Source organism: Lonchura striata, chromosome 6, assembly GCF_050655825.1.
Source record: "Lonchura striata isolate lonStrDom1 chromosome 6, ASM5065582v1, whole genome shotgun sequence".
In the NCBI taxonomy this organism is placed as follows: domain Eukaryota; kingdom Metazoa; phylum Chordata; class Aves; order Passeriformes; family Estrildidae; genus Lonchura; species Lonchura striata.
In genome coordinates, this window is record NC_140708.1 from 17,106,116 (window position 1) to 17,119,807 (window position 13,692).

At 38.2% G+C, this 13,692-nt stretch overlaps 1 protein-coding gene across 1 annotated transcript in view; it reads left to right on the top strand.

Moving 5' to 3' along the window:
• The window catches only part of ZCCHC24 (zinc finger CCHC-type containing 24), a 103,380-nt gene that overhangs the window by 16,026 nt on the left and 73,662 nt on the right, over nt 1-13,692 (top strand). Inside the window, exon 2 of the mRNA XM_021526675.4 lies at nt 250-450. Within this exon, the coding sequence (XP_021382350.1) occupies nt 250-450 (201 nt within the window). The remainder of the gene's footprint in view (nt 1-249; nt 451-13,692) is intronic.

Consider the following 13,692-nt stretch of genomic DNA (forward strand, 5'->3'; position numbering starts at 1 on the left):
TAAAAGAACCATGGCAAGCTCAGTAGTTTCCTCAACAGTGGGGTGACCAGCTCCATTGCACTGCCATTGTGAAACCTCTTTACTAATAGCCTGTATATTGCTTCCCTCAAATGTGTAGCTGTGTTCCTAAGAAAAAAAGAACCACTTTGTTTTTCCTGCTATTTTTATTTATCCCCTATTCAAATCTCCCTCAGAACAGTTCTTAATACAGTACTGTGTTGCATCTGACTTATTTGTTTTCTTTTGCAGGCTCTGAGCAGCAGTCTCTACAAGAGTGCATCACCTTATGGCTCTCTTAATAACATTGTGGATGGGTTAAGCTCCCTCACTGAGCATTTCTCTGACCTGTCCCTTTCTTCAGAAGCCAGAAAACCCAGCAAGAGGCCACCTCCTAACTACCTGTGCCACCTCTGCTTTAACAAGGGACACTACATCAAAGACTGCCCCCAGGTAAGTAATGTATAATATTCTGAAAAAATACACATCAAGATTTTCTTCAGTCCTTGGTTTGGCGACACAGAATTTGACTGTAATACTTCAAAAGGAGGTATCTTGACAAAGTGCCACACAAGCCATGCGTTCTTTTAACCTATTCTTTATCACAATGCCGATGGACAAAGTACACTATTTCATTTGCCTTGTAAGTATTACAGAAGACATTAATCTAAGCACTTGGCTAAATAGATTCTGGTAACTTGAAAAATGTATACTTTGTAATTTTCTATCGGGCAGCACTCTGTGTAGTCAGTTTGGCAATGGCACTTAATACAACAAGTTACATATGCTAAAGGAGAAGACATTGTTACATTTGAAGAGAACTTTGAATCAGTGTTGCAGTAACACAGGCTCCAGATATTTTGGGTGCAAAGCCTTTTTGGTCCTACAGAAAAGGTTTGCTGTACTTCACAAAATGTAATGGTCTTTGACTCCTAGAACTTTTCTGTAGTGGCAAAGCTGGCAATATTTATTTCCTTCAAAAAAAAAAAAAAAAAAAATCAGTGTGTACTAAAAGCACTTGCCAATATACAGTTTTGTTTTTTTTCCCTGAGGTTCCCAAGCACAGTGCACCAGGTTTCTTAATTTTCTTGTTTCAGGTGGATGCAGTTGTGTTGCTGGCTTAAACTTTCACAATTTCAACAACATCCTATGTAAAGTCCCAAGAAAACTAAAATGCTGCCAATACTCTAAAAACACAGATCTGGACATTACCAGCATCCACTTCATTATGACTTTAACCTCCTAGCCTCTTATTGTTTGACTTTCAGCAGAATTAATCTGCATGAATATTAACTACAGTTAATTTGCTATTGAGGATGTCAGACATTTATAAACCAAAACACAGGCAGAAAAACATCTGCCAGCAGAGGAAGGAGACCATGAAAGTCAGATGAGCTTTGAGTGTATTCCTCTTGCTGTTATGCACAGATGAACTTTATCACTTTCACTACATATTTTTCATTAATTCTAATGAAAGCTATGGAATTAAAGTATGTTTGCCGTCTTGGGTGTGGCACTTGAAAATAGTTTTGCTTCTTATTTTGATCTAGGTTGAGTAAGAATTTTCTTTAGGAAACTATGAAATTTTCTTTACTAGGAGATCAAAAGTACTCTGGTTTATACACTTCAGTGTTTAATCTACTTAATTTAGCATGTTACAGAATAATGTAAAGATAGAACCATGTAATAGCATACATTACTTAAGAGGATTGAAACTCCAGCTACTACATAAATATGTGGCAGAGTGAGAAACTGCTGGACTGTGCTTTGCCATGCTGTGTGAGAAACAAAATGAAATCAACAGGTCTCTTGAAAATCAGTATGTGCGAGCTACAGCTCACACAGATGGTCCCAAGTGAGTGTGTCAGTGTTGGAGCAGTAATGCATTATTTATTTCATAGGTATTTTTATGCTTTGAGGCACTAGGGCTTAAACATGTTAGTGAAAATTGAAGACATACATAAATCCAGGAGATACGAACAATTAAGGATTGTATAGGAGCATTAATTCTCTTAAATTCCACATAGTGTGTAATTTTTTTCAGATTTCATTTGTAAAGTCTTCAATTTCTCTGTGAACCAGGAAGTGGAAAGACTTCCTACTGGCATACTCAGTGACTATGCTGTGAGTTTGGGAGGAATGAGTAAAGGAACAGAAGACAGGGAAACATCTGCTCGCTCATCACATGCAGTTTATGGTTACAGGCAGCCATATCATACAGCCCCTTTTAAAAACTATTCAGGTTTTACTTGGGAAGCATTTCAGTATTTTACCTTTGCTACTGCTGGTGTGGGAATCTGCTCCAGAACCTCAGTCCTCTCCTAAGTAGAAATCTTCCAGTTTCTAGGATGGAGTGTAACTCACAGTCACTTTATAGTCATTTGTTCTCCTGCCAACATTGTCCTCCACTGAAATAGCTCTTTTCCCTCCCTGGTGTTTATCTCAGGATGTATTAATAGACTGCAATCATATCCTCTCTCAGCATTCAATCATATCCTCTCTCAGCATTTGTTCTGTAGGACTAACCCAGCCAGGTTTTCTCAGTTTCTTCACAAAAAGTATACAGAGCCACTCTCCCCCTGGCCTTCTCAAGGCTGTTCTCTCGTGCTTTTCATCTCCTTGCACATTGATGACTACACGTGCATGTGGCATCCCAGAGCAGAGCCTGTCAGTGCCTTCTGCTGTGTGTGCACGTTGCTGTTTACATTACTTAAGGGACAGGTGATATGAAAATGATTCTGCTAAACTGGAGATTTCTTCTAACACAGGCAAGTTCTTTCTGGTTTAATCAGCAAGTGCTTTCTTGAGCAAAAGCAGAGGTAAGCATTCACAGAAACATACACACTTTCCTTACGTTATCTGAGTTTGAGGACAGCTCTAAAGAGGATGACCCTGTGTTCACCAGTTATGTTCAAAACCTTGAAAACATTGTGCACAAGAACAGAGCACCAACGGCAGGATCAGGCTTTTGTCATAAAGTCCCCATTTGTTACCACTGCTTTTGACAATAACTGGTTTCTTAATTTGAACATTATATGCACTACTTAATATCCTGGGTTTTGATGCTTAGTTTTGCTAGTACTGTCAAAAATAAAAGTTGGTTAGCAAATCCTACCAAGAAAAGGGCTGTAGCTGTGTGTTTTTAAAGTCCTTAAACCTGGATAAAGGAAAGAGATAAACTAATCTGATCTGGACAAAATGTGTATCAGTAAATGATACAGTATTTTTCTTTTATGAAATTGCCTAATAAGAAACACATTTTGAAATGGGGTGTTCAATGAAGTTTTTTCTGCATAGCAAAGAAATTGTGTAACAACTTTAGGACTTAATATATTCCCTTAATTCTGCCTGTTACTACCACTGAAAATATATGTTCTTTTTCTGTTGTAAAAGTTGATGAAAACACATGTATCAGTTCAGATTTATAGCTTAAGTGATGATCATATTCAAGGAGGTAAAATAATTGTAAACAAAAATTGCCAGCTTTAGTATTTAAGTAGCTCAGCTACCTGCAATTTGTCTAATATTGTGCCCACAACTATCTGTTTAAAAACTGAGATAAGATTTAGCAGACTTCTATTATTTTACCATGTAGATTGTGCCATACACGGTGATAGAAATTGTTCTTTTCTGTTTGAGAAACTACCAGAAATAAGAGCAATGTTATGATTGAGATTCCATCATTCCAATTTGCCTACATTTGCAAAAAGCTGTTTGTTGCAATAATTATGTCCATAAAAAAGCTGGCACTAATCTTTAGTATCATCATTCTAGCATATCTACGCTTCTTCCAGAACTAATTTGTGAGTTTCTGTGGCTTAGACAATAACATCTTACTCATACCTCTCTGATGTTCTTCACATACAGAATTCTCATTGACTTGAATAAAGTGAAAAATGTGTAGAAAATAAAGATTAAAAGCAGTGTTCTTAATGTAGCACTGCTCTTAAATTATCATTGACAGTGCCATAAAAAATAAACAAGATCTTTCTCTTTAAATAGCAAGGAAGGTAAGGAATGAGAGTACTTTTCCTATCTAGTTTACAAGCAGTTGATTGCATGATATATAAATATATATATAAGTATATATATTTAGATCTGCCTAAACTTTGTATACTTATTGTGTACTCAAAGGTAGTGTACCTATGCCTGGTGATCCAATGAGTTCTGGACCAGAGATATTAAAGATATATTATTCTATGTGATATTTTTTTATATAGCAGGTATAGAAATTATTAGAAGACCTTTTAAAAAAAGTTACATTGTCTCTTTTTACGCATTATCACTATATCTTTATTTTTAAATCCTATAAAATATAAACAGTAAGTTCCTTTGTACCAAGTGTGGCCTGTACAAAATCAATCTTGCTCCTTCAAATTGTAGGAATATTATTGACATGAATACTCTTCCATGATGTCATCAACCTAAGCTCGGACATATCATAGAAGTTTATTATGCAAAAAGTATAGAATAATGGGTATGGTGTCTGTGTCTAGATTGTCTATGTAGACATTTGTAAATAAAGCACCTAGTTCACATTCTAAGATGTTGCTGAGTGAATGAACCTCTGCCATTTTTCAAAAATCTACTTAGGAAAGTAAATACACAAATCCTAGACCTCATTTATTGCTTATGTCATTGCATTTGTTAATTTAATAAGCAGCAACAGAAGCCCAAGCTTGGAGCTCCAGCAAAGCATGTCTGTATTCAGAATTTTCAAACTGCTCTACCTGGTTTTTCTGCCAAGCACCAGTTCCATCCACTGGTGTCTCTGTCCTAACTGTATTCAAATATTGTGCCAGTGCCAAGCTCATTGAAAAAACCTTTCTGACAATTCCTGTAAATTTCTGTACAGACAAGGAACCCTAAGTTCATGTTGATGTGATGGGGAAAGAAAATTGGGAAATACCACTGTTCTGTAGTCAAATTCCCACGCACTGCCACTATTTATCCCAGTTTCTGGGAGACAGAGGAATGTTGCACAGTGTGTTTCCCAATTTTACATTGTACTTACAGAGGAGAATGCCATGTGCATGGTCACAGGAGGGCAGACACTGCTGCAGACATATATGTCATGGGAAGCTGTCAGGGTCTTTCTGCACTGCATGTTTAAACCTGTGGCTGACATGCATGGCATGGTCCATATTAATGTGGCCGACAGTGGGAGTCTTTCCACTGCCAACAGTGATCTTTGAAGCAGATCCTGTAAAACTCAAGTGCCTTGAGAGCATAAATTCAAGTCAATGGGAGCAGTAGGTAATTGCTGTGGCTGCTTGAGTTTGCATAGATTTGCTTTTGTGGTTTCATGCAGGATGTGGAAGGAATCAGTGTCAAGCTGAGTTTAGTCCTTTCTTCTTAGTCCATAGCTTGGCCTGCCAGATCACGCTGGCCTGAAGCTGTCCCTCCCTGTGGTCAGATACAGAGGATCTTTGGCAGTGGAGCTGCCCCAGCAGGCAGCTATTTGGCTGCAAGACTGGAGCAACTCTCATGCCTGAAACATTCATCTGATTTGACTTGTGCCTTATGGTTGTGCAAGGATCTCAAAGGTGCATAACATTTAAGGAATTCACAGCTGCGATTTCTCCAGGTAGCAAAGGCTGACTAAGATGGCAATGAGGAACAAACTAGCATCTTTGCAAAGTTGGAAAAAATTTAGCTTTCTGTTTTTTAGCTCAGAAATCTTAATTTTTTTAAAAATAGCAAATTAAACACTTCTTGGAATTGATCTTCCTTTTAAAGTAAAAGTGTAATTTCAAAGAGCTCTGGAATTAAAGGAGATCACAGACCTTATAAAATCCTAACATTCACTCTGAAAATGTTTTTGACAGTTGCTACATTTTACATTTTGTAGTAGGTTTTGGGCATTGTGTGATAGAATCCAAATAAATGTGTCTTTTCTCTATTGAACTGAGTGAGATATCATTACTTTTACTCAGTTACAAGATGAGAGGTTAACCTCTCCATTCTTGGAGGAATTAGACACCCTGTATGGGCTCAATTTTTCAGGTTACACAAAAGTTTTTGGTCAGAGTATATATTGGTGACATTTAATCTGGTGCTGTACAGGCCTCTCCTACTTATTCTTCAATTCTGTTGGCCTAGAGAGTTACTGAAGTACCCCTGATACAAATAAAGCAGTATTTGAATCACCAAAATGAGTATTCTTCTTGCAGAGGTAAAGATGAAAATATGCAACACACATTAAAAGAAAACAATAGCTAAACTTACATTTGGTAAGTTAATGGTGTTAGTAAGATCAGTGCTGAGACAGAACCTGTATTACAAGGGAGGCAAAGGTGTTAAATCTCTGCTGTATGTAATTGCTTTCAAACTATGTGTGGCACTCAGAAAAAAGTCTGTATGTCTAGCCCGTTCATACTCTAGCTTTGAAATACATTTAGGTATGCGCATTTCTTCACCTACACATAGTTCTATAAGAAATTGTAGCTTTCAGGTATTCATTCTGCAAATGAATGCACATACTAAAATGCCACATTACAAAATACTGGATGAATGTGAGGCTCTGAAGAGTTCTTTTTATACAACATGCTGATTTCATTTATTCCTATTTTTTCATTGAGAACCTGCATTAAACTGTTGTAGATAATTTGGACTTTGCTTAGATTTTTAAATTTTTTTTGTCATATGGAGCCACTTTGACAACTCCATGATATTAAATATAGTACAAAATTTATTGCAGGCTTTTATTTTTTGTTCTCATATGCTTGAACTTAGCTGTGCCAAGTTTTCTCAGCATTTCTGAGATTAGCTGAATATATTTTTTCAGATAATTTCTACTTTTATTATGAGGACATGCAAAAATCTTGCAACCAAGATATAGTGGGCTATAAATTGTCCACAACCATTTTACGTCTGAAAATGTAAGCTATTTAAGAGTCTGAAAGATCAAAAAATACCCATTGTGCACTCTTTTGGACATTCTCAATGAGCTGTGCACGTCATGGATTCAAACCATTTATCAGAGGCAAATAACTCAGAGAGCTGTACAGGAGTAGAGGGGATCTGAGAGCCCTGTTTTGAGAGAATGTTCCCAAAGTTCTTGTGTTAAAGCTGTGTCTATAGCATGCAGCATTTATGTCCAGTTTTTTGATAAACTGTGTGCTTGAAAAGAAGACACTGAACCCTAATGTACCGAAGTAAGAACGGTTGGATAGTGAAAAAGAAACAGAACATACCTAGTAAGCTTTGTCTGTGCCCCTTTCCTGTCTAGCACACTACTTGACATTACATTACTCCTTCAGGCCCATGACTGAGCCATTATTGCTGCGCTTCGGTCTTTGTATACTAATACCAGTTCAAATGGGTTTTTATCCCTGTGGGAGTTGCAATGCAGACAGAGGTGATAAAGGCAAATACTCTAAGAGAGCAGTGCTTGCTTGGTCTTTGCAGTGGTCTTGGAGTGGAGTCTCAGGTCCTGTGTGATAGTTACCAATGGGCTGGGTGACAGGTAGGATCATCCACCACAGAATGGGGCTTCATTTCGTTGAGGTTTTCCAAATACTTTGTATTCACCTTTGAATCTCATTTGCATATTCACTATCTAGATAATTTCAAGCCAACTGGCAACTAGCAACAAGGTAGATATCAGGAAAAAAATAGTGTTTAAATGCAAAACCATAACAATACCCAGCATTTAAACTGATTAAGGTTTTAGCACTCCTCTGTGGATGACAACTCCTCTGAGGATGAAGCCTCCTCTGGCTCCAGGTTGGGCACAGAAATTCAGGGTAAAGTGGAGAGGAGAAAAATCAGTTTTGGGTCTCTGAAACATGACTTGTGTTGAAAGGCTGAAGAACCAGTGTTGTTTGTTCCCACAAAAAAATCACATTAAAAATTTGCAAATATGTAGAAAGCCTCATATGAAGGGCACAGTTTGTTCTCCACAGCCACAGCTAATGAGCCCAGTAGTGGCCTCCAGCTAGGCTGCTCTAACTGTGAGGCTTCAAAGTTGAGTGCTTTTGATCACGGGAGGACTTTCAGAACAGTGTAGGTGAACATAAACCAAGATTTGCACTGGTGATCCTGTCCAGAGACAACTGAGAACATCCCAAAGCACCTCCCAGCCTTCTGTTTCTGCATATCTGCATGCTAATATTACAGTTCACTATCTTAAACATGCATAATTTATATTTAAAACCCATGCACAATAAACCAGATCCAAATCTTATGCAAGTCACTGAGAGACTTTTGTAAACTCATTTGAAGTAGACTGAACATAGCTATTGCACTGGTCTAAATGTGAACTCTGTTACTAACAATTTATTATTTGATTATTTTGCAGTAAAAATCCTGATAAACCATAATTAGGTGTTTAGCTTTGAAATTAGTACTGAGAGCATTCCTTTTGAGGAAGAAAGTAAGGGTTCCCAGCCCTCCACCAGCTGATTTATAGATAAGGTAAAGAGAGAGCTACCAGGTCAAACCACAATAATTTATCAATTCCTCGTTTGCACTGATAAGACGTGAATAATGGAAAATTAAGTGAAACATTTTTTCTCACTTCATAAAAGTATTTTGGTTTAGTGTGAAATACAAGTTGTGGAATTTCCATTCATGCTTGGAAGTTTGAGATCTGACTGGACAAAATTGTAGTAAACCTGACCTGACCTCAGTGTTGGTACTTCTTCGAGCAGGAGGTTGGACTTGGCGACTTCCCAACGTCCCCATCAAATTTAATCAGAGGGTTATTTATGAAAATTAACTAAATTTTCATGCTCCACAATAAAACATCACTATTCTTCAAGATCTCTGTCTCCCAGTTCTAATACCTACCATAATCCTTCCTCACTATGCTTTTAAATAAAAGTATAAAAGTAGAAGAAAACAGGAATTTATTACAACATCAAATACAAATAAAGCCCCCCCCTAAACTTGCCACCTGTCAAAATGTCCTTGCACAAACACTTTCTATAAAAAGATAGCTTCATTTAATCTATATTTTAAAAACAAATCAAATAACATTTTTTTCCAAAGGAATTTTCTCCAGGAAAATGTGCTTCAACAAGCTGTTCAGCTGAAAAAGCAAAAGTTGAAGCAAACACCTGAAGTGGAAGCTTTTCACTTAGCAATGGCTGTTTGGAAATGTTTCAAAAGCTTAATTTACCCAAAATGAACATCTATTTCTTGGTGTTTCTGGTTTGAAATTCCAAAAATTTGCACATCTGCCAAATGTATAAATATTTCAACTCCTTTTCCCAGTTTAAACAGAACCTTGTTTCCCTGTTTCTCAAAAATGAAAATGTGTTTTCTGATAAACTACATGCCCAATTAGAGAAGGCCTCCAGGGCCTGAGCAGAGGCTGGGATGGTGTCATGGAAATGGGAAAAGCTCTGGCTGTTGAGGAGAAAGTGAGTGTCAGCTGCTGTGCCTCTCCCTCCCTTTTCTTTTGAGTTACTGTCCAGAGGAGGAAGCTGGCAAACAGCAAAAGCAGTGAGCAGGAGCAAATGGCTGAAGGCAGATCAGCAGTTTCTGCTGGCAACAGCCAGCAGTGCACTCAGCCCCTCCTCGCTTCCCTGGCTGCCCCAGGACAGTCAGGGGATTGGGAAGGCACAAATCCAACCCAGGGGGCCCCTCTCATTTTCCTGCTGTCAGCATGTACCACACAGTCCTGCCTGGCCCTCCCATTGTATCACTTCCTTCAAGAAATTAAGATACTAAATGGAAGTTAATCCCTATTCCATTTCCCTGCTATAGCACAAATACTGGTGGCATTCTACTGTATCTGGCTTTTATCAATAAATGTAGAAAGAGCCTTACATCTTTGGATATGTCTCCTTTCATAGCTATAGAAAGGTCTGCTATGAGATGTGAACAGAGTTTCTCAGGTAACTGTTTTCATCTGTGCCTGGTGGGATTGTAGATATCCTTCAGACTGCCTGAGAGAGACAGAAGGCAGCACTGCATGGGTCAGGAACACAAGACTCTGCTGTACTGATCCAGGGAATGTCAGCTTCATAGACATGAGGCTTGGGGTAAACTTAGTGCAAACTTCATTCCTTAACATTTCATATTTTATACTATAATTTATCAGTCCTGTCTCTGATGGAATATTGTTATTTAAAGAGACATTTTGCACGTTTGTAGAAGTTTTTTTTTTTTTTTTGAAGAGAAAAATAAAGAGAAAAAAGGTTTTAAGACTTTTTTTTTCCCAAATGTCCTTCATTTGGCAGGAGCGCTAAAATGTTTGTATAGTAATTAGAGAGAACAATGAATAAGTCTTTTATTTCAGAGCCTGGTCAGTGCCAAACTATTAGCTAAAGCAATAAAGCCTATATACAGGCACTTAAATTGAAACATTTGGGGATTTTAGCAGCAGCAGCAGACATTTTGGAAATGAAATAATATTGATAACTAGTTTGTCCTCAGATTTCTGACTGATTTTCCAAAGGAAACTTGCTACTCTTTGTTTCTAACTCGTTCCCTCTCTGTGTAGAAATGTGCATAGGAGTACAGCAGCACCTTCTGAGATCTTCTGTGTTATTGAATCTTGTAAATAATGACTTTTTTTCATTTCTGAGAGAAAGAACACATTTCAACTAGTTTTCAACACAGTCTCAAGCTATAGTCTTGGAAATGAATTCAGGGTAACCCTGAACATTTCCCAGGCTCACATACAAAATACTGGTTTCAAGTAAATTTCTAATTTTAAACCACAGTGCAGGTGTGCAACTATAGTTAAAGCTCTGCAACAGCCCAGGCAAATGAATACTTTCAGCTGAGCCAGGCTGCCCACAGCACCTGGCAGCCAAAAACTCCAGCCCAGGTGCACACTCAGCCCTCCCAAACACTGCCCTGTCAGTCCTACACTTTAAGGAAAGGAGACCCTCAAAAGGCTTTATGAGAGCAGAGATAGCTTCTGAGATTATTTTATATAGAAGTCGTGTTTCTCTTATTCCTGATTACACAGTTGAAAAAATTTTGAAGAGCGAAAAGTGGAAAAGAGAAAGGCTCCTTTCAAATAAATGGCAAACAAGAAGGCTTTCCTAGAAGATCAAAGGAGATTGATCATTTAAGTAGAAAGGTGCCTTTGATTTAAATAGTTTTAAAAATCAGAATGTAATACTAGTCATTCCAGACCTGCATTTTATATTTCCTCTTTTTTCTATTTCTTCTATAGCAAGTTGGAGCTCTGCTACTTAAAACAGACTTCTGTAAACTCTAGTTAAGGAGATTCAATAAATAGAATACAAAAACACTGCTGTCTTCATAAGTTTTCTCAAAAATCATGAAAGAAAGAATGAAAAAAATCCTCCTGTTATGTCAGCTGTCTCAAGGCCAGATTATCTGTACACTTTATGTGAGGACAAACCAGCACCAAAATGGTTGCAGTGGCTTTTGGGCTGCACTTGCCACTGGTCAAAGTGTTTGCACAAAACATGAGAAAGAGGAAAATCAAATCAAGCCCATGAATTGTTCAGTGTCCTTGAAAAAAATTACTTGTATGTATAAATAAAAGGCCTCATCCCTATCCTGAGGTGTGTGACAAAGAAGTACTTATTACCTGTGTATCACCTGCCACAGATATGTACCTTTCTCTGGAAAAGTGGTATCCATATCTCCTGAGGCAGCATAGAGTGCCATTACACAAACAGCACTGAACTGTGGTTTTACAGAATGCTAGTAGTTTTTGCACTAGTGACTGAAAATTTCTATCAATTTTTAGCTCATTTAAGTATATTACACAGTTGCATCCTATGTGATGTCATGTGGTCCTCAAATGTGTAGGTGAAGCCCTCAAGAGGGGATAGAGACCTGTCTCAATGCTATATTAAGTTTTCTTGAGGTGACTTGCAGGGGAGTGTCAAAACCTGACTTCCATGTTTTTCTGCTGCTTCTTTTCTTTCAGCTTTTCTCCAGTATCTGTAATCACACTGCCCTCTCAGCTTTTTACCATTTTGTAATTTTGCTAATTTCCTTATCTTAGACTCACCTGATCTTCTAAAACATGACCAAAAGCTTCTTGTCAATCCCCCTTTCTCTGTGTGACCCAGACACAAATGATAATTAGAGTCTCCTCATTTTCTTAGAGCCCATAGAAGACAGGACTGTCTGACTAGATAGCGTGGCACTCGAGGTCTGGGAGCCAGATGTCCTGCACTGGGAGGAAGAAGAAGGATAAAGCAGGTTGTGAAGGTGGATATTTTATGCCAGCAACTATCAGCCTGAGCAAATATGATGAGCTCTTTCAGTCATCCAGAAGCTGCTGGCATAGCACCATGTACAGCAGTGACAGAGTTAGTGTTTCTATTGCTATTTCTGCTGTTCTGCAGTGAAAGCTATGCTTATTAATAACAGTCTGACTTTCCAGCCACTGCTAACACTCCTGTTAAACTTTTAAAAAAGTGATCTCTCTTGCTGCCGTTGTTTATAGAAGTCTCCTAAGCAGCAAGTCTTAACTGTAGTTTTATGGTTGGTTTGTGATAAATTTTTTCCTTTCATACTCTATTGAATTTGTTTAAATAGAAAGTAGGAGCCGCTACAAAACTACAAAGTAGTGGTATTAACATGAAACTGCTGGAAAGGTTTGGTTGGGGTCTTTTTCATACTGACATATAGAAGTAAATAATACAATGTTCTCCTCTATAGGTGCTTGAGGTAGAGCATATCCAATATTAGTGGGTACAGCTAATATGGCTGTAGTGCTTGTGCTGAGCTCACAATGTGACTCACATGTTGTGTTTGTTTGCAAAGCTGGAGAAGAGAAAGGGCGTTTTTTTTCAACATTAACGTAATTTTAACTCTCATCTGCTTTCTTCTGGGCTCCCATTCCTGATTCAGCACGCATGAGTCTGCTAATGAAATCCAGATGTCAGACGAAAAAACAATAAGCTCTCCCACCCTTCTGGTGGATCGGGTTTCTCAGAGAATGGAAAAAAAAAAGAATCAGGAAAGATTCCTAGAATGTCTGAAACTTTAGATTTCAGTGTGTGTTCAGAGAGCAGAGGGCAGCAGGGGGATGGTTTGAAGGTAAAATTGTTAGCAAGTCAGGATTCTTGGTACAAACGTGAGAAAAAATTGATTACTCTGAGCCCTAAACAGATCTCGTATATCCCAAAGCCAGTGCTACTACTGAAGAATTACTGGATAATGACATAATCCATTAATTAATAAGTGGTGTAATAACAGTAATAACAATACTGTTCCAATAACAGTAGGATGCATCAGGGTTGTTTTGAATTTGAGAGGTGTCTATCTGTAGGCACATGTGAGGCATTGCAAGTTTTCCTCATTTCAGCTATATTTGACCTAAGCCAAGTCACAAAGTGCTGCTTTGCTGCAAGAAGTTTCCTTTGTGACTGAAAACAGAGTGGTCAACAGCAGCGGGCTCCTCTCAGTGGCTACACCTCTCCCAGGTCTGTCTGACCATGGTGCTTGCAGACCTGGGCACGTTCTGCCTCTGCTGTAGGCCACTGGCCTGGCTACTTCTGATACATAAGTCCTGTAACCCTATTTGTTGAGATGTAATCTGTAGATTTAGAATTTTTAAATGCCACAGCTTCACATTCAGTATTGCACTCTTTTCCATGGAACACTGTGATTAAAGCTGTTATGATAGAGGTAAATCTTGCAACTGTCAAATGACACAGTTACTCATGGACACTGCTCAGTAGTAGTTTAGTATCTGCACAACCTCCAGAGCTCTCTGCTGTCAGACTGAACAGAGCTGTTGAAGCC